Raw genomic sequence first — 18,944 nt, 5'->3', positions numbered from 1 at the left:
CAAACTACAACTCCCGAAAACACCTGCTCTGGGTTGTGCGTGATTCTGCCGTTTTCCTTGAGAAGGGAGCGCCGCGGGTCCGCGCTTTGCCTTTTGGTTAATGTAGTCCGAAAAGGCTTGAATGCGACCGTTCCGTCCTGGGGGGTCTGCACCCATTGGGAATTGCAGTCAGGAACAGAGACTTTATTCACATTTCAGAAAGGGCAGGGTAGTTAGTATGAACACAGGCTCGGATTAAAGTGACATCTATAAATTGCATTTCCCATTATTCCACGAGGCAGGAGGGGCTTGAGGGTGATTTCATTCTAGTTCCAAGTATTTCCGGGACACACACACTCACACGAACTGTTTCCCAGCTCCCTTTGGTGCTATTGTCCTTCCGGGCATTAATCGATAAATGGGGCGACATAATGCATGCACAAAAACCCAAGGCTACTCCTAGCAGTCGGCTTCCTTGTTTGGGCCCTCCAAGATCCTGTAATATAGAAAGCAGGAGGACGCAAAAAGCTGAATGGGGGTTTAAGGCAAATTGTATTTTATTTTCTAACGCCTGGCCTCCTGGTGTAACTCACAATGCTAGAAAAAAACTAGATTGTATCCGAAGACTACTGTTCTGAAAAAAACCCCGGGAACTTTGTTTCTCAAATCGTTTGCAGGGAGGTTTTCCTTCCCGATTTGTGGAAACTTGGTCTCCATGTTCCAGCAGCTCCTAGTTGATCCGGTACTTTCTTAGGACCTGGGGGAGGGGGAGGAGACGTTGAAACACTCTTCAGTCTCCATAGGGAACTGCCGCTTTCCCCTTTCGCTCACGCTTTCCCAAAGATACCCTTTGGACTCCACTTTCGGGCCAGCGTAGTCAGTCTTGGCCGACAGGGTCAGGATACAGAGTGCCCTATTCCCCAGCATGCTTCGGGCTCAGGTAGAGCCCTCCCCTCAGTCAATAAGAAAAGGCTGCCTTGAACTCCACTTCCCAGAAGACACAGGGGCTCGCGGTAGCAACTGCTCCGAAGCCTTGGTGTTGACTACATATCCCGGCAGGGACTGCGGCCTAGCTTATAAGGGAGGAGGAGCGCTGAATCTACTCCATTTCCTAGCCAGTCTCCGGAACTGCAGTATCCTCTTGGGGTTTAGGGATCACATGGGACTCCATTTCCCGGTGTGCTTTGGGAGTCTCTTTATACCTGCAATGCAGTGAGGGCGTGGCGAAGACTCCATTTCCCAGCTTGCCTGACTGTCCTATACGTGTGGGTCCTCCTGCGCGGACTCAATTTCCCAGAGTGCACCTGGCCCCGGTGGGCATATACAGCCATTAGAATCAGTGAATGATTAGGCTGTTTCCCAGTGTGCGTCAGGTCATTGACGGAGTGGCTGTGATTACATTTCCGAGACACACTGAATGGCTCACGGTTGCCTCAGTGGAGTGAGTGTGCGACTCTGACTCAATTTCCCCGAGTACTTTAGGGTCCGCCGTGGACGAAGTCAACTTATTGCCAACAACTCTATTTCCTGACGTGTATCGCGGCTCATCATCCTCGCAGTCTACTCTGAGGACTTTGCGGACTCCATTTCCCGGCGTGCCACACGGCTTTCTCCAGGCCGAGGGCGGTGACGGCGGCGCAGAGGGGAGGTGGACTGCATATCCCGGCGTGCCCCGCGGCGGGCGCTGGGCCGGAGCCGGAGCCCGAGCGGCGCGGCCTGGAAGAGGCCGGAGGCCGGGAGAGGCGGCGGCAGCCCGGGCAGCCCGAGCCCCGCAGCTTGGGCCTGCGCTCGGCGCCATGAGCGGCGGCGCGCCTTCGGGGGGCGGCCCTGGGGGCTCGGGCCGGGCGCGGACAAGCTCGTTCGCGGAGCCTGGCGGCGGAGGCGGCGGCGGCGGCGGTGGCCCTGGGGGCTCGGCCTCCGGCCCGGTCGGCAGCACCGGCGGGAAAGTGTCAGTCGGAGCCATGGGTGGGGGCGTGGGGACCTCGAGTTCCGGGGGTGGCCCCAGCAGCAGCGGCGGAGGAGGCAGCGGCGTCCCCAGTGCGGGCACCAGCTTCCCGCCGCCCGGAGTGAAGCTGGGCCGTGAGTACTAGCGGCGTCCGTGGTGGGTGGAGATCAGGGTCCCTGAAGCCCCTCAGTCATCCATCAGGTTCTTCCATCTGCCCAGATAAGAGCGCGAGGTCACTGCCACCTAAAACTGGGATCTGAGCTCTCCCCCTCCAAGAGAAGGGTTGAGGGGGTTACCATCACTTGGAGTTTAGGCTTAGAGTGAGTAACCCTCAAAGAAACTGGGGTCACAGGTTCCTGTTCTTCCAGTACCGAGGTCTTGGGTTCTTGAGGCTTAAAAACAGGGCTCTGACGTTGCCATCCATTAGAGAACAGGATCAGGGGTCATCGTCGATTACAAATGGGGCTCAAGGGTTATTGTTCCCAAAGAGAATAAATAGGAGGAGGGGGCTCTGAATTTGCTTCCCTTTAGAAGATGGGAATTTGGAGTGCATATTACTTAGAAGCAAGTAACTGTGTTTCCAAAGAACAGGGCTACAGCTTTCCAAACCTGGTACCCAGGTCGTCTTCCCCTTTAAAGCACAAGGCCTGGTATCATAACCTGTCCATAATATGTAGAACTTTACTCCCAATGGTGAAAATTAATAGTTGCTACCTCTTAGAAATAAGGCCAGATTGGGAGTCAGCATGCTCTTCAGACCTAGTCATAGTTATTGTTTTTCAAAAAACATGGCTTGGTGGGTCTCCTTTCACATAAATGGAAGGGGGAGGGTGAGGGTTATAGTTCCCATAGATAGGGATTTGGGTTATACCCCTTTTATTATTATTAGGTGTGTTAGCAGCTCTGGAAAAATAGCTATGTAGGATCACCTCTTCCAAAAGAAGGCATCAAACTGGTCCCTCAAAATGGATTTGACTTATCAGTGACCCCTTTTCTTAGGGGAACCTTCCATCAGTTCCCTGAAGAAAAAGGGATCACTATCCCCAAAGAATGCCACCACAGTTTGCTGCCATTCAGAGACTGGAACTGGGAATTCGTTTTCCTATGAAGCACTGAGGCTGGGCTAGCCCTCTGATCGTACAGATCAGGTTCACTAGTCTCAATTTAGTGCTGATCTATTAAGGACCACCCACATACAGGAAGGGGTCTGGGACTCTGGATCACACAGATGAGGTCAGGTCAGTGCCTTCTCTAACCTCAAAGCATTTGGGTAAGGGCACATTGTCCCCCAAAAGTGAGTGGGGGCACTAGTACTCACGCCAGGAGGAGTCATTTATTTCTGTCACCAAAAACCAGTGGTGAAGTTTCCAGCTCCACCAGGGAGGACATAGAGGTCACCCTCCCCTGAGCTGCGAGGGAGGTTAGTGCTTTCCTAAAGTAGAAGTACCTCAGGGTTACTGCTCTCTTCAGTGGACGAGTTTAGGCTAGGCTTTCCCCAGTCGGGAGGGACCAGGGGGCAGTGAGCTTGGATGGACTCAGTATTTGGAGGTGTCAGTGTCTCTTGAGACCAAGAAGACCCAATGGTTTGCTGCTTAATTAGAAGTGGAAATTAGGGGTCAGCAAGAGTTTTAGATGTCAGTGTCTTTCATTATGGGAGGAGGGACAAGGAAAAAGGGACAAAGAGGCCCCAGAGAGCTTCCTGTGGAGACTGTCCTCCCCTCCACAGCTCCAGGATAGGGAGGTGGCCAGAGGGGAAAGGTCAGTGGATATTGTGTCTCCTTTGTTCCCCAGGTGACAGCGGGAAGGTGACCACAGTGGTAGCCACTCTAGGCCAAGGCCCGGAGCGCTCCCAGGAGGTGGCTTACACAGACATCAAAGTGATTGGCAATGGCTCATTTGGGGTTGTGTACCAGGCACGGCTGGCAGATACCAGGGAACTGGTAGCCATCAAGAAGGTTCTCCAGGACAAGAGGTTCAAGGTACTTGGTGGGAATGGGGACAAGGAGGCTTAACTGGGCATGACTGGTGAGAGCTCCAGCAAGAGCATTGGCCTTGGGTCCCACAGGGGATGTGAGCATGGGCCAGAGGAGAAGGGGGAAAGCAGGGAGTGAGTTGTGTGGAAGATGGGAATATAGTTTCCAGGAAAGCCCAGAGCTGACAGTTTATTGGGCTTTTGCTCTTTGTAAATGCTTTTGGCAGGCAAGTTCTTGTTTAATAAAGATTGTGTGGAGGTGTAAGTATTGTTATTCCCATTTTAAGTAAGCAGAAACTGGAAACAGACTCAGATAAGAGAATTGCCAGAGGTCAAGACTAGATTCTGATTCTTAAGCTCTCCATCTTAACTTAATCACTAAGTTAAGCTTCTGCTCAGAGCAGAAAGGAAGCAAAGGTCTTGTCTCACTCTGCCCTAGGTACTTGGCGAGTGCAGGGTAGAATTCAGCCTGCCCAGTGCTCACCGAACCACATGCCTTGGTGTGGGGCTCTGCCCTCCTGAAGAAGGGGTGTCCATTCATCTAGTGCTGCCCTGTGAGCTAGTGGATACCCAGGGAATGAGAAGGAGCTGGAGGAGTGGAAGTTGAGGGATAATTGGTTTGGAAGGATGGCATTTTGGAGGCTAGGCTAATCTGGAAATAGCCTACACTGGGACGGAAACAGGTCAGGCCCTGGGTCCTAGCAGTGAGTAGTCTCGGGGGCAGGAGGAGCTCCAGGGTATTGGTCAGAATTTGATTAGTGTTGCCTCCCAGAAGTGAGAAGGATCTGAGGGTGGGGAGTTTTGAGGCCCCAGAGGGAAACAGAGAATAGGGAAGAATGCTGAGACCAGGCCTTCTGGGAAGAGGCTGAGGCTGGGTCCTTTTTGGGAAGATGAGAATTGGGAGCCTGGAGTCTGGGACACAGGATCCAAGCCAGGGCTCAAGGACCAAGATACAGCCAGGGAAACAATAGGGAGGAGTGGGGACTAGGGTGGACTGGATGGCCACTACTTGTCTGTTGTTGTTTGTGCCATGCAGGGAGGTGGACCTCATGGGGCCATATCATCTGATTTTTCAAGAGAAGCTGCAAAACTGGATTTTGATTTTAAATCAAACATTTAAAAAAGCAATAAGTTGAACATTTAAAAAAAGTGGGCTGAAGAAAGCACATCTGTGATCTGGGTTTAGCCCAGAGACCTCCAGCTTGTTGTGAGGGGGATGGATTGCAGATAAGGAGTTGGTTAAGGAGTTAGGGGCTGCCCCAGGGGGACCTGGACATAGGGAGTAGTAACCGCCTAGCTCTGTTGGTGGGAATGGGGGAGTAGGGCTGTGGTGAAGGGTGCTAGGGAGGGGAGGAAAGACAGCTGGTGGTTTTCTGAGGCTCTCTCCCTTTGCCTCTAAGAACCGAGAGCTGCAGATTATGCGGAAGCTGGACCACTGCAATATCGTGAGGCTGAGATACTTTTTCTACTCCAGTGGGGAGAAGGTGAGACCTCAGGGGTAGGGGGAGTCCTTCACTTTCACTCTACCTATTTTCCTGCCTGCCTTTCTCATGACTGCTAGTCCTTCCCCATTTCCCCTAAACCTTCCATCCCCCCTTCCTTGCAAGCTCTTTCTTCACAATGCCTCACATCTCTCCTTTGCTCTCTGCAGAAAGACGAGCTTTACCTAAATCTGGTGCTGGAGTACGTGCCCGAGACAGTGTACCGGGTGGCCCGTCATTTCACCAAGGCCAAGTTGACCATCCCTATCATCTATGTCAAGGTGGGCAGGCAGGCAGGCTTCTGGGGCCCAGGCCCAGGAAGCTAGTGGCTCCGAATCCTCCTACCTTCTGTGGGTTCCCTCGTTCTCCAAGTTTATGTTGGTCCTTGGAGGTCTCGTGTTCCCTGCCCTTGTTTCCATACCCCCAGAGATGGAGCTTGCTAAATACAGGGTAGCCCATCCTGAGGCCTGACTGAATCAGGGAGGCAGGCTGACTGGGGCTGGGGAGGCTGCAAGGTACCTGCTTGGGTCTATACTGGGAGCCCAGTGACAACAGTGGTATTGGAGGCAGTAGCTCAGAATCAGGTGATGGTGACAGAAAATACAGAGGGGGACGCACTGAAGTCTGGGAGAGGAGTGGAAAGGACGCAGGGTTGGAGGAAGGTTAGTGTCCACAGAGCCAAGAGAGCAGGCACCTTCATCCATTGTCTCTAGTTCATTCCCCAATGCCTGGTGCTGAGTCCTGAGAGTTCCTATCCCTTTGTAGGAGTTTGAATGAATGAATGAGTGAGCCTAGTGATGATGTGGAGAACAAAGGCTGGGGCAATGCTGCATTGGGAGGAGGTGGCTGGGTCCAAGTTTACTTGAGGTCGCTCGAGGGCCCAGTTGCTCCTGGTGAGCCCTTGCAAGCTCTTTCTTAGGGGCTCTGCTAGTGGTTGGTGCTATGGGACCTCACTCCCGGGGCAGGGAGTTCTCCAGTGCGGTGACTCTGTCCTGGGCTGCCTGTGTGTCAGGCCCTGCAATGAGCAATTTCAGAGGCCCAGTTGACTAAGACACAGGCCTTGCCTTTGAAGCCTCTCAGTTTAGCAGGGTAGACACGTGAGAACTATAAAACTACTAGCAACTGCCTTCCTAGAAGGGGCACAGGGAATTCTGGAAACACAGAAGGCCCCCAGCCTCGCCTGCTTGGGGTGAGAAGGATCAAAGAAGGCTTGTGGGAGGAGACCAGGCGCAGGGTGAGAAAGGGCAGCACGAACAGAGGAGAAGGCCCAGGAAGCAGGCCTAAGCAGTTATTACTTGCCAGGCCCTGTGAGGCAGTGATGAAAACACAAAGGTCACTGCTCTTTTGGCACTTAGGTGCTAGTCAGTCAATGGGAGAATGGCAAGAACACCCAACTGGAGAGGGGCTGCTTGTGGGTGGTTTGACTGGTGCCGTGGTCGGCAAACGGCGGCTCGCGAGCCACATGCGGCTCTTTGGCCCCTTGAGCGTGGCTCTTCCACAAAATACCACGTGCGGGTGCGCACGTACAGTGCGATTGAAATTTCGTGGCCCATGCGCAGAAGTCGGTTTTCGGCCTGGGCAAGTCTATTTTGAAGAAGTACTGTTGATATTTGGCTCTGTTGACTAATGAGTTTGCCACCACTGGACTGGTGGATAAAAAGCTGAGCCCTTCCTCCAGCCAGTGGATTTGGAGAAGCTGAGTGCCTGGCTCCCAGCCTCTAAAACAAGGTCTTCCTGATGTCTCTATCTTATTCATCAGGCTTCTCCTGAGGTATGGGATTGAAACAGGAGTTCTCAGTGTGGACCGGAACCATCACTGGGAGCTGCTGCAGAAGCCCCATCCTGAACTTACTGAATCTGAAACTCTGGGAGTGGGGCCCAGAAGCCCCTATTTTTAACAAGGCCTCCAAGTGATTCTGGTGCACACTAAAATTTGAGAACCAAGGGGCCACCAAAGGATTTTCAAGTTGGAGCCAGGGCCTGGAATGGCTCTTCTGGCCAAGAGGGTGGAGCAGTGAGTGGCATGCTCTGGGGAGAGCTGGGCTGGAATTCTGTTCCCTGCCTGTCCCAGGTATATATGTATCAGCTCTTCCGGAGCTTGGCCTACATCCACTCCCAGGGCGTGTGTCACCGTGACATCAAACCCCAGAATCTGCTGGTGGACCCTGACACAGCTGTCCTCAAGCTCTGTGATTTTGGCAGGTAGGCCTGACCTGGGGTGTGTTGAGTGGCTGAAAGGGTGAGGAAGGACCCCAACCTTCGCCTGTGTTTACTCTTGCTTACCTCTTCCCACAGTGCAAAGCAGCTGGTCCGGGGGGAGCCCAATGTCTCCTACATCTGTTCTCGCTACTATCGTGCCCCCGAGCTGATCTTTGGAGCCACTGATTATACCTCATCTATTGGTCAGACTTATGGGAGGCTGGGTGTGGGGATGGCAGTCATGGCAGTTTTTGAGTTTTGTGTGTGTGTGCCAGGTTTGGCGATAAAAGCTTAATGTTTATTCTTTTATGCCGTCCTCACAAATTTAGGAGGGCGATATTGTCTTACGCTCCTTTACAGATGAGCAGTCTCAGGCTTAGAGCGGTGAGGCCACCTGCCCGCAGTCACACTGCTAGGACTGGGTAGGGCTGGGCTTTGAAAGCTGACCCAACTCGAGTCCATACTGACACCGGAACTTCCCAGTTAGCTGTCTCTTCTCATCCAGGGGGAGGGGCTGATGGTGACCTTTGGGGAATCTGAGGTGGGCCATGAGGGTGTGACCTGCTCACAGGCCTCTGTATTCCTCCCAATTGGTGGGGATGACATTGCCACCTTCCAGGCATGAGGAGAGGGCATGAAGGGTTTGGAAGAGAACATTCATCAGCCGGTGTGAGGGAACTGCCTGGTCCTTAGGTGTGAATTTGTCATAGGGCTCAAGGTACAGACTAGGAAGGGGAAGAGTACAGTACAGTCAGGCAGACCTGGAGGTCAAAGTCAAGACTCCAGGGTTCCTAAACTATGATCTCGAGCAAGGTGGTTCTTCTCTGATCATAAGGGATGGAAGTGTTTGTGAGGGGTGGGCATGGTAACCATGACCCTCTCCCATTCCCCTTTCAGATGTGTGGTCAGCTGGCTGCGTACTGGCTGAGCTCCTCCTGGGCCAGCCCATCTTCCCTGGGGACAGTGGGGTAGACCAGCTGGTGGAGATCATCAAGGTGAGGGCAGAGCCAGGTGGGCAGAGGTGGGGCTAAGTGATAGGGGTCTTGGCTCAGACCCCTCCTTTTCCTACAGGTGCTGGGAACACCAACCCGGGAGCAGATCCGAGAGATGAATCCCAACTACACGGAGTTCAAGTTCCCCCAGATTAAAGCTCACCCTTGGACAAAGGTAGGGCAGGGCTAGGGGCTCAGATAGCATGGCTGAGGTCCCCATAGGAGGCCAAGTGGTCTGGGGATCTAGCATTGGAGAGGGTCAGTGACTTTCATTAGATTTCAGTTGATGGAATTTCCAGTAATCTGAAAGTTGAGGACCCACAGTAGATTCAAGAGCCCTACTTTTCTAGTGGGGAAACAGACTTACAGCAGAGCCCATGCAGTCATGGTGGGCTGCTCACCTGATACAAACTGAGCTTCCCTCAGTGGCGGTGTCTCAGTTTCCTCATTTGGGAAGTAGGTTTGTGAGAGGTGGGCAGTCATATTTGCTGCAGGCATTGTGGCGGTGAGGTGCAGGAGCATGCAAGTATCCAGGGCCTCACCCTTGTGACTTCTGCCTCTCTCCTTCTCTCCAGGTGTTCAAATCTCGAACGCCACCCGAGGCCATAGCACTCTGCTCTAGCCTGCTGGAGTACACACCGTCCTCGAGGCTCTCCCCACTGGAAGCCTGTGCCCACAGCTTCTTTGATGAACTGCGATGTCACGGAATCCAGCTCCCTAACAACCGCTCGCTTCCCCCCCTCTTCAATTTCAGTCCTGGTGGTGAGGGCACAGCCTGGGGTCTGGGGAACTGGAGGGGCAGCCAGTGATTGTGGAGAAGAGCTTGGTGTTGAAGACAGGAGTGGGGAGTTGAGGGTGGGTAAAAAGGAAGGCCTGGGGCATGGGAGAGGCCCCCATGGTTCAAGGAAACCCAAACCTGATTCACCCGTGCCCCATGATCTGTGCTAGGCTCTTTACAGTTTTTCCTATTAAGTACTCGATGGCTACATGTGTCTGCAAACACTGGCCTTGCCAAGAGCTGGGTCCCCCATTCAGTGCCCTTTTCTAACTCCAATTGGGTCTGCAGATGTCCTGCCCTCTGACCAGGCATGTCCATTCCTGTCTCTAGAACTCTCCATCCAACCATCTCTCAACGCCATTCTCATCCCTCCTCACTTGAGGTCCCCGGCGGGCACTGCCACCCTCACCCCAACCTCACAAGGTAAGTCAGGGTAGAGCAGCATTTTTCAGCTGGGGGAAAGGGACTGTTTTCACAGCCTCTCAGTTTCCTGTAAAAATTACAGCTTGATGGTATAGAAAGCATATTTTACAACATGTGAATGGCCACTTGTGTTGGGTATTATTGCCTATGTTTGTGTTGAAGTGCTAACTAGAAAACCAAAGACATGTTTGGGCTATACAAACAAACAGTTGAATTTGTTGCGCACATTAACAAATTGGGGCCCTGACTGGTTTGGCTCAGTGGATAGAGCGTCGGCCCGCGGACTGAAGGGTCCCAGGTTCGATTCCGGTCAGGGGCATGTGCCTTGGTTGTGGGCACATCCCCAGTAGGTGTGCAGGAGGCAGCTCATCGATGTTTCTAGCTCTCTATCCCTCTCCCTTCCTCTCTGGAAAAAAAAAAAATCAATAAAATATATTAAAAAAAAGTTGGGGCCATTTCATGTACAAGTCCAGGTTTCCTGTTTCTCCTGGGGAAGAAAATCAGACGGGACAGCAATGGGCCTGCCTTTCCTCAGGCCCTTTGGCATTTGAGTTTGCAACCATGGATCTAAAGTGACAGCTTTCAATTTCAAATGTAGCATCTTACATGGACTTCCTGCTTGTGGAGGTTTTTTTTTGGGGGGGGTGGGGGTGGGGGGGTGGGTGTTTGAAAGGCAAAAGCTAACTGGTCTGCTTCTTTCTCCTTTTCAGGTTTAAGTGAGGCTCAGACCGGCTCAGAATGGCAGTCAGCCGAAGCCACAGCTCCCCTCACTAACTCCTCCTGAGGGCCCTGCCAACTACCCTTCCATCTGGGAGCCCCAGGTGGGGCTGGGAAAGGGGGGCCATAGCTCCTGCCCTGGCTGGGCCCCTAGACTAGAGGGCAGAGGTAAATGAGTCCCTGTTCCCTCTTCCTGTTCCTTCCTCACCAGCCTCACCCCTATGGTGGGCTTTTTAAGAGGATTTCAACTGGTTGTGGGGAGGGAAGAGAAGGAAGGATGGACGGGGTTGGGGGCATGAGGACCTCCTATCCCTTGGCCCCCTTCCCTCCCCCCAGACCGCCCTTCTCCAACCCACCCTCCCTTCCTGTGTCCCTTGTAAATAGAACCAGCCCAGCCCATCTCCTCTCCTCTTTCCTGGCCCCCGGGTGTAAATAGATTGTTATAATTTTTTTCTTAAAGAAAACGTCGATTCGCACCGTCCAACCTGGCTCCTCCCCCTCCTACAGCTGTGTTCCCCTCCTGTCCTCTGCCCTAAGGTCTCCTCCCTCCTCTTCCCACCCTGGAGGGCTGGGTTAGGGATGGTGGGGGGATCCTGATGTCTTAGTTTCCACAGTAAGGTTTGCCTGTGTACAGACCTCCGTTCAATAAATTATTGGCATGAAACCTGCTTCTGTCTAGCTGTTTTTCCAGAGGTGAGGGAGGTGTCTGGGGGGCTGTCCTGGGACAGGAGTGGGCTGTATCTCACTGGTGGGGGACAGGGTAGGGTGAACCCAAACTGGGCCATCTGAGGCCTGAATCTGGATCCTGGCTGAGGGGCCCAACCTTCCTGTGTGAGGATGAACTGGTCTGGTTTATATGCTGCAGAGGCCTGGGAGGAGCCTGCCCCTTGGTCTCAGGTCGAACCATTTGCTTCCACCCAGGGAGGGAGAGCTGGGATCAGAGAGGTCATGGCCATAGACTAAGTGGCAGGGTCAAGACTTTAACAAAGCTCTGTCTCAGCCCCTGCTGCTTCAGAGTCTGGAGGACACAAAACTTAGCCTGATGTAAACTTAAAAAAAATTTTTTTGTTATGTTAATCTTCACCTGAGAATATTTTTCCATTTATTTTTAGAGAGTGGGAGGGAGGGGGAGAGAGAAACATTGATTGGTTGCCTCCCTCACATGCCCCAACTGGGGCTAGGGATCAAACCTGTGGTGCACAGGCTGATGCTCTAACCACTGACCCACACAGACCAGGGCCTGATGTAGACTCTTAGTGGGCATGCATGGGGGCAGAGGTGCTGTCCCCAATCCCTAGCAGATCCCCAAGCCTTCATTTCCAGGTCTCAAACAGGGCTCACACCTGTTGGGAAGTGACACCTCTGGGGAAGGTTAAGGCAGAGAGCCTGGCCTTTATCCTCACTTAGAAAACATGCTGGGGCCAGACAGTAGGACCATGGGCAGAGGGAAATGGCACCTCCTCCACATGGTGTCAGCAGTAGGTGAGGGCAGAGGCTGCAGAGGAAGAAGGGAATCTGGGGAGGAGCAACCAACATGTGCTCCACTGGTGAAGAGAGGTGTTACAGAGGGAGTTCAAGGACGTCTGTAGTGTCTGCTAAAAAGCCCCACAGGCATCTGTATATTGCCCAATAAATCCCTGAACCTCCCTGCTCAGAACCATTTGGGCATCACCTTTTTTGTATGATGAATACATACATAAAGCATGTGGGCCAGAGGAGAGGAGGAGGGCTGGCCTGGGTGAGGGGGCCTGTGGTTGGGCTGCTGGGGACGCCTTCCCTTACATCTGGTCAGCCATGAGGTCACCGTCCCTCACCCTCCTCCTATCCCCATGGTCTGTGCCCAGCTCTGGCCTGTTCTCTCCCTCCTGGACCATCTTTAATCTTCCCCATAGCCCCACCCTGACCCCAAGGAGCCCACCCCTTCTTTCACTGCTCCAATTTAGTCCAGCTTCAAGGCCTTCCCAGGTCTAGCCCTCCCAGACAACCCTGCTTCACTCTGCCCCATTCCCTGACCTGCCATATATCATCTGTTTAGAGAGGGAAGAATTGTCACCTCAAGGAACCTTTGAAAAGACTGGGGATCCCTTCCTGCTCCCAAGGCCTTTGATCTTTTGAAAGACCCCCTCCCCCCCAGCCAAACCCCAACTGCTCTGTGACACTGGCTCACCTTTCCTCCAGTTATAATGAATCCTCCTCTGAGCCCCCAGCTCCTGCAAGGGTTTCAGGTCGCAATCACTCAATAGCACTGGTTATGGACATGGGCTGAAGGGCCCATCTAAGTGCACGTCTCAGCAATGCCTTTGCCTAGCTGTGAGACCTTGGGCAAGTCTCTGCCCATTTTCTTTTTCTTTCTTTTTTCTATGCAGCACTTCACCAATTTGCATGTCATCCTTATGCAGGGGCCATGCTAATCTTCTCTGTATCATTCCAATTTTAGTATATGTACTGCCGAAGTAAGCATTCTGCTCATTTTCTCATTTGTACAACAGGGATCATTCTCAGATCACCTCACGGGCCTGTTGGGATCATAACACATGTATAGTGGTTACTGCAGTGCCTGCCACGGCTAGAAGTCCAATGTTCGCTGTTACTGTAGCTGTGAATAACTGGACGGTCTCCAAGTATACTAAGAACTCACCCTCCATGCCGTCTGCCTGGAATGTTCTCTTATGCTAGCAGATTCCTACCTCCTTTAGAAGGTCTCTACTGATCTCTCACCACTGAGCTTTGTTCCCTGCTCTGGGACCCACTGTCCACGTGCACCCCCATCACAACCTTGAGGAACCTGGGGCTGAGCTCTGTCTGCCCCTGAGGGGCAGGGCAGAAGCGTGACTTGTCTCTTACCCCAAGCATCGCCCAGCACTCAGGGAGGACTTAGGACACTCAAGCTGATAAAGAATCAACGAGGCACACTTAGAGAGCAAGGCCATCTGTACTTTTGCATGTTCCTAACACACTATAGGCCTCCTGGGTCGAGCCCCGTGTCTGACTCATTCCTGGGTCTCCAGCATCACCGTCTGCAGCTGAGCACTAGGGCACCTATAGGTTTCCTTCCATTGTTAAAAGTGAGATTAAGGAAGCCCAGAGAAGTCAGTACCTTTCTCCACCAGGCATGGCTGAGTCCTGGGTGCTGGAAGTCCAGGGAAGCTTGGGCTGGGGGACAGCAAAGGACCTAAAGATGTATGGGGCACATACCTGAGCACACGGCCAGGGCTCAGGAAAGGTTACCTGATGTTTCTGGGTAGCAGGGTGATGCAAAGAACCTTGGCAAACCCTGCTGTGGGGTGACCTGGGACAGATCGTATCACATCTCAGAGCTTCAGTTTCCCCTCAGTCAGAGAAAGGTGACAAGAGAAACCTGGCAGGGCTGTTCTGAGGAGCCAGTGGGTAAGATGCCGGTAGATCCTGGAACCCATTGGGGTGGACTTGCCAGGGTGTGGTCCCCTTCCTCCCCAGAGGAGCCCACACTTGCTGCTGCAACCAAACTCTTATTGTTGCCCTTAGCTGTGTCACACGAAGGCCGTGTCCAACTGCAACAGCCCGCTCGCTTCACTGGCCCCCAGTGCCGCCTGGCACAGCTGCAGTGTGTCCTCAAGTGCCAGCGGCTGGGATGTCTCGATGATGGCGATGGTCTCCCCGAGCTCAGTGCACATGATAGTCTGCTGAGGCTGGGTGGGTGGGGGTGGGGCAGGAGGTGGTGATCTGGGCTGTAGTGTCATTGTCCGTGCTCGAGCATGGACCCGCTGGTGCAGGCGCAGGCCTGCCATGGCACGGAACCAGCGGCCACATGTCCCGCAGCAGTAGGGGCTCTTGTTGTAGAGACCAGTGATGGGGAGGCGGGGTGCTCGAGCGAAGGCCACTGGCCGCAGGTGCAGCCTCCGATGCTGCTGCAGGTTGGAGCTCTGTGTGAAGCGCTTACCACAGTCCAGGCATTGATAGGGACGCACCCCTGTGTGGGTCAATTGGTGGCGGCTGAGATTGGCCAGAGAAGCAAAGGTCTTGCCACAGGAGTGGCATTGGAAGGGCCTCTCGCCCGTGTGTGTCCGCAGGTGGTTGTGCACATGGACCAGCTTCTTAAAGCCCTTGCCACAAACCCCGCAGCAGTGTCGTCGCTCAGGGGGCCCATGGACTGTTCGCCGGTGCCGAGAGAGGCGGGAGGCTGAGGCGAAGGACTTCGAGCACTGTGGGCAGGGCAGCTGGGCAGGCGGGGTAGGGGGCGGTGGCGGGGGCATGGGCTCAGCTGGAGTCAGGGAGGCTCCTGGTGTGAGGGGGGGCACTCCACTCTTGCCGGCGTGGGTGCGCCTGTGGTAGAGAAACTTGGTCATGTTGCTAAATGTCTTGCCACAGCGGCAGCGATGCAATGGGTTGGAGGTGTGGGCCCGCCGATGGGCCACCAAAGTGAGTTCTGTGCTGAAGCCACGGCCACAGTCCACGCAGAGGTAGCGGGCTTCCCCTCGGTGCAGTCGCAGGTGCTGCTCCAATGAGGATGCTTTCTTGAAGACCTTGAAGCAGGTGGTACACTCATGTGTGCCACCAACATGGGCCCGCCCATGAGCCAGCAGCCGGTTTGCTGAGCTGAAGCTGCGTTGGCACTGGCTGCAGCGGAAGGGGTGGGTTGTTGATGCTGGACCATGGGATGCCCGCCGGTGTCGTCGGCGTGCCCCTGCTGAGGTCCAGTGTTGGGGACAATCCCCACAGTTCTGGGTCCGGGTATCTGTGGACTTGTCGCCCTCTATAGCGTTGTCACCAACCTCTGAGGCCAACACCTCCTCCTCCTCCTCTGTCTCATCATCTTCTTCATCCTCATCTTCCTCTAGCCCATTGCATTCCTCTTTCTCTAGGGAGTCAAAGTGGGTGCCTTGATGTTCCAAGAATTCCTCAGGGGTGGCACAGAGGGTACAGCATTCAGGACACTCATAGGGCTCCATCTTGACTCCAGGTGGAGCAGGAGATTGAGGTGGTGGTGCTGAGGGAGGGGGTGGGGGAGGCGGCAGCACTGGTGGCCTGGCTGCTGCAGTAGAAAGGTGCTGGGCCTTCCGATGAGCCACCCACAGCTCAGGCGAGGGGAACAGCTCCTGGCAGTCCCCACACTGGTACTGGATCTGGCTTGCAGACGCCTGCAGGTGGGAGTCCTGGTGGGCAAGAAGCTCACCACGGGAGAGGATGAGCTGGCTGCAGTCACCACACTGGAAAGGCCCATCCTCCGTACCTGGCACTAGCTCTGGCTCCAGGCCAGCGTCCTGGGTGGTCAGTGCCTCCTCCTCTGTGACAGTGGGCACATGCTGATCCTGGTGTGAGATGACTTCCTCCAGTGTGTTGTAGAGGCTGCCACACTCGGAGCACATGAACTGGTGGTGCTGGAAAAAGAGGGATGAGGCAAGGGCCTCCTCGGGTTTCATATCAGTCACCTCTGTTGACATCTCCATTGCCCTTGGTGATATCTGTGTCAGCATCTCGGCCATCTCAGCCATCTCTGCCATTGTGAGGAAAGCAGTGCCTGGAGAAAGAAGGGAGCTGGTGAGACACCAGGAATCCAAGGGGAGAGGGGATGTCTTAGGAGTTCCTTTGTCCATCCTGTCATTCATTAGCCTCTGTCAGTCACCAAGTTTAGATCCAGTGTTTGTGCCTCAGTCTTTAATGAGCCTGTGATTCTGAAACTAACACACGTCCCATGGCGGCCAGACATCTGCAGGAGAGACAGCCCTCCTCAGTCTGGCCTCTGATGCTGCCCTCCTTACCCAGAGGGCTAGTTGCACCCTTTCTGAGAACACATGTCTTTTTGGGCCTCTCGGCCTTTGCCTGTGCAGCACCTTTCCTCCTTCTACATGGAGACACAGAGATGCAGCAAAGAGATTAAGAGGTCAGGCCCTGGAACCACACTGCTCTTGGCTTGAATCTGAGCTCCACCACACACTTCCTCTCTCTGAGACTGTTTTCTCACTTGTGAAATGGGGCTAAAAGTAGTACTGACCACAAAGTCCCTGGTACTTGATAAAGGCTAGGCAGGACCACTTGTAGTTACCCAGAAATGTTTTTGGACCCTAGGTCTTTGATGCTGCTATTCCTTCTACCAAATAAGTTCTCTCCTCTTCTAGTCTAGCGAACTCCTCCCCAGCATTTCTTTCGTGAAGCTTTTTCTGATGTCTACAGCCTGAGGCTGGTGGCCACTCCCCTCCTCCTCAGAGTTCCTATGGTATCCAGTGCCACCTCTATTATAGCCATTATCATGAACTTGGGATGAAGTCTGTGTTCCTCACTGAGCTTGTCCGCAGGACAGCTCTGATTCATTATAGGGACTGTTATCACCAACTAAAGTACTGACCAGGGACTGGGACTTTAACTATTAAACTTTTATCTATGTGCCCCATCCCCCCTTCTAAATGTGTGGGCTCAATTCATATCGGTCATTTCACATAGCAGAGGCCCAAGGTCCCTTCAGCAAATGACCCCCCCTCCCCACAACCCCACAAGTGTAAGAGCTAATTTTCCAAATTCAATTTCCACCTTCTCCATCTCTTCTTCAACACATGTGTTAATGCCAGAGGGCAGTTTACAGCCTGGCACATACACGTTACTCCTATTAAGTTCCCAGAGGGCAGGGATTTTAGTCTGTTCATCACTGAGGTATTTCCAATGCCAGGAACAATGCTTAGCACACCTTAGGCACTGAGGAGATATTTAGTGAATGACTAATCCTTCCAGGAAGTGAGGACCTGGGTATTCAACTGTCCCAGTGCACATTCCACCTCCCCACCAGGCCAACTCTCCTAAGATGTGAACTCCCACAGAAACAGCCCAGCACAGGACCCTGCCTTTCAGTTGGTGCCCAATAAATGCTCCTTGAGTAAATAATTCACAAAAGCCCAGGAGCTAAACTGCCCTTAACTCCCTCACTAATTTTTGAGTTGCCAGGGCCTAAGAGTTTAATTTTTTCTGGTTTTACAGTCCTACTCTAAACAGAGCACTCCTCTAGGAGGAGGTCCAGTGCCCGGTGTGAAGTTTATGCAAAGTAGTAGCCAGTAAAGGTCTTTCTAGAAGGTAACCTGAAAGACCTAACATTTGGATTTCCCTCGTTTACATCCCCCACTTCCCAATCATGGATTGTAAACTATTGGGGGGAGGAATGGGGGAGTAGACCAGTAAGTCCTTCCAGGAAAGAACCCACCAGGGGCCTGGAAGTTCAACTTTCTCGCTGCACAGCTACACACCCCTCTTCTCTGACCAGACGTATCAACTCTGCAACCTAAGCGCTCCCGGCAAAGTGTCGGGGAACGGCGAGCTCCAGTGCAGGGTCCGGCACTCCACCGGCGCTCAATCAATGAATGCTCCAGGGCACATAGGAAGGAGCGCCGACCTTCCACTCCGCGCCGCTCCCGCCATAGCGCAGGCCCCAAAGCTCTTCGACCTCCAGGGTCCCCTTCGTCTCCCTCCATCCTCTCCGTTGGCCCAGCGCTCTCTTCACCCGCCCGCCCCGCGGCGCGGTGACCCTCACCCGTCTCTCTCGTCTCCTGCAGCCCCCGCCGCTCTTGACACAGACCCTCGGCTCCTGGTGTGCGGCACCCCTCACCATCCACACCTCCCATTGGGCGGCGCCCTTACCCGTGGCGGCCAATCAGAGCCGGCAGCGTAGGGCACGCGCCCTTGAGCCTGCGTGTTGAAGCTCAGGCGGGGCTCGGCGAGTGTCTCCACGCACACACGACCGTGCCCTGTGGGCCGGGCTCCGGGCTCGGAGACGCGCCTGCGCAGTTCTCCCCGGCCGCCGCGTGGGTGCCAAGGCTGCTGGTGGAGACGGGTGCGCGCGATTGAAGTGAGGGCCCACGGAGGGGACTGGGCGGCCTGAGGCCTTGACGGAGGTGTCGTAGCTGAAAAGATCGAGCGTCTCTGAGAACACAGCACTGGAGCCAGACGCGCTTGGAGTACTTCTCTCTGGGCCTCACTTTTACTCCTGTGTAAAATGGCCTTGAGTCATAGGCAAGGTTATTGAGGGAACTGGATGAAATCAAACACAGAAACTGGCCGGTGTGGCTTAATGGTTGAGTCTCGACCTACTAACCAAGAGGCCACAGTTCGATTCCCGGTCAGGGCACATGCCTGGGTTGCAGGCTCTCTCATCCATTTTTCTACCTCTCCCTTTCTCTCTCAAATAAATAACATATTTTGGCCCTGGCCGGGTAACTCAATTGGTAAGAGCATTGTCCTGATGTGCCAAGGTTTCGGGTTTGATCCCCAATAAGAAGCAACCAATGAAAGCATAAATAAGTGAAACAACAAAATCGAGGTCTCTCTCTCTCTCTCTCTCTCTCTCATAGAAAACAAATAGTACTCGTTTTGGTAGCACATATACTAAAATTGGAATGATACAGAGAAGATTAGCATGGCCCCTGCACAAGGATGACGCGCAAATTCCTGAAGCGTTCCATATTTTTAAGACATGGCCTTGTTTTCCTGAATTGATTAG

At 53.6% G+C, this 18,944-nt stretch overlaps 2 protein-coding genes and 2 non-coding genes across 5 annotated transcripts; 2 read left to right on the top strand and 2 right to left on the bottom strand.

The window, feature by feature from the left end:
• The first annotated feature begins 1,342 nt into the window (after nucleotides 1-1,342).
• Nucleotides 1,343-11,154, top strand: GSK3A (glycogen synthase kinase 3 alpha). Of its 2 annotated transcripts, none has more exons than XM_070399064.1 (12): nucleotides 1,343-2,058; nucleotides 3,716-3,903; nucleotides 5,297-5,380; nucleotides 5,548-5,658; nucleotides 7,449-7,579; nucleotides 7,673-7,779; nucleotides 8,474-8,571; nucleotides 8,648-8,743; nucleotides 9,144-9,330; nucleotides 9,677-9,769; nucleotides 10,480-10,590; nucleotides 10,947-11,154. In XM_070399064.1, the coding sequence occupies exons 1-11, from the start codon at nucleotides 1,776-1,778 to the stop codon at nucleotides 10,551-10,553; spliced, it is 1,452 nt and encodes a 483-aa protein (XP_070255165.1). In that variant the 5' UTR covers nucleotides 1,343-1,775; the 3' UTR covers nucleotides 10,554-10,590; nucleotides 10,947-11,154. The 2 variants fall into 2 exon arrangements, 1 of the variants encoding a protein (XP_070255165.1); XR_011468932.1 differs by having other exon boundaries at nucleotides 1,344-2,058; nucleotides 10,480-10,654.
• Nucleotides 11,155-12,840: 1,686 nt separating this feature from the next.
• On the bottom strand, nucleotides 12,841-12,943 carry LOC138997497 (U6 spliceosomal RNA). Its single transcript, XR_011468960.1, has one exon. It is a non-coding gene; the product is annotated as a U6 spliceosomal RNA (small nuclear RNA).
• A 456-nt stretch (nucleotides 12,944-13,399) lies between these two features.
• On the bottom strand, nucleotides 13,400-18,069 carry ZNF526 (zinc finger protein 526). The gene is made up of 2 exons (XM_070399090.1): nucleotides 17,979-18,069; nucleotides 13,400-15,983 (listed from the first exon to the last, which is right to left on the bottom strand). Exons 1-2 carry the CDS (start codon nucleotides 18,067-18,069, stop codon nucleotides 13,996-13,998), a joined length of 2,079 nt encoding a protein of 692 aa, XP_070255191.1. The 3' UTR covers nucleotides 13,400-13,995.
• A 736-nt stretch (nucleotides 18,070-18,805) lies between these two features.
• LOC138997483 (U6 spliceosomal RNA) lies at nucleotides 18,806-18,912 on the top strand. Its single transcript, XR_011468947.1, has one exon. It is a non-coding gene; the product is annotated as a U6 spliceosomal RNA (small nuclear RNA).
• Nucleotides 18,913-18,944: the final 32 nt, after the last annotated feature.

Source organism: Myotis yumanensis, unplaced genomic scaffold (genome assembly GCF_028538775.1).
Source record: "Myotis yumanensis isolate MYYU_CA2020_CCGP unplaced genomic scaffold, mMyoYum1.0.hap1 SCAF_18, whole genome shotgun sequence".
Taxonomy (NCBI): domain Eukaryota; kingdom Metazoa; phylum Chordata; class Mammalia; order Chiroptera; family Vespertilionidae; genus Myotis; species Myotis yumanensis.
The sequence above is the reverse complement of the archived record's forward strand: the minus strand, read 5'-3'. Positions and strand labels throughout refer to the sequence as shown.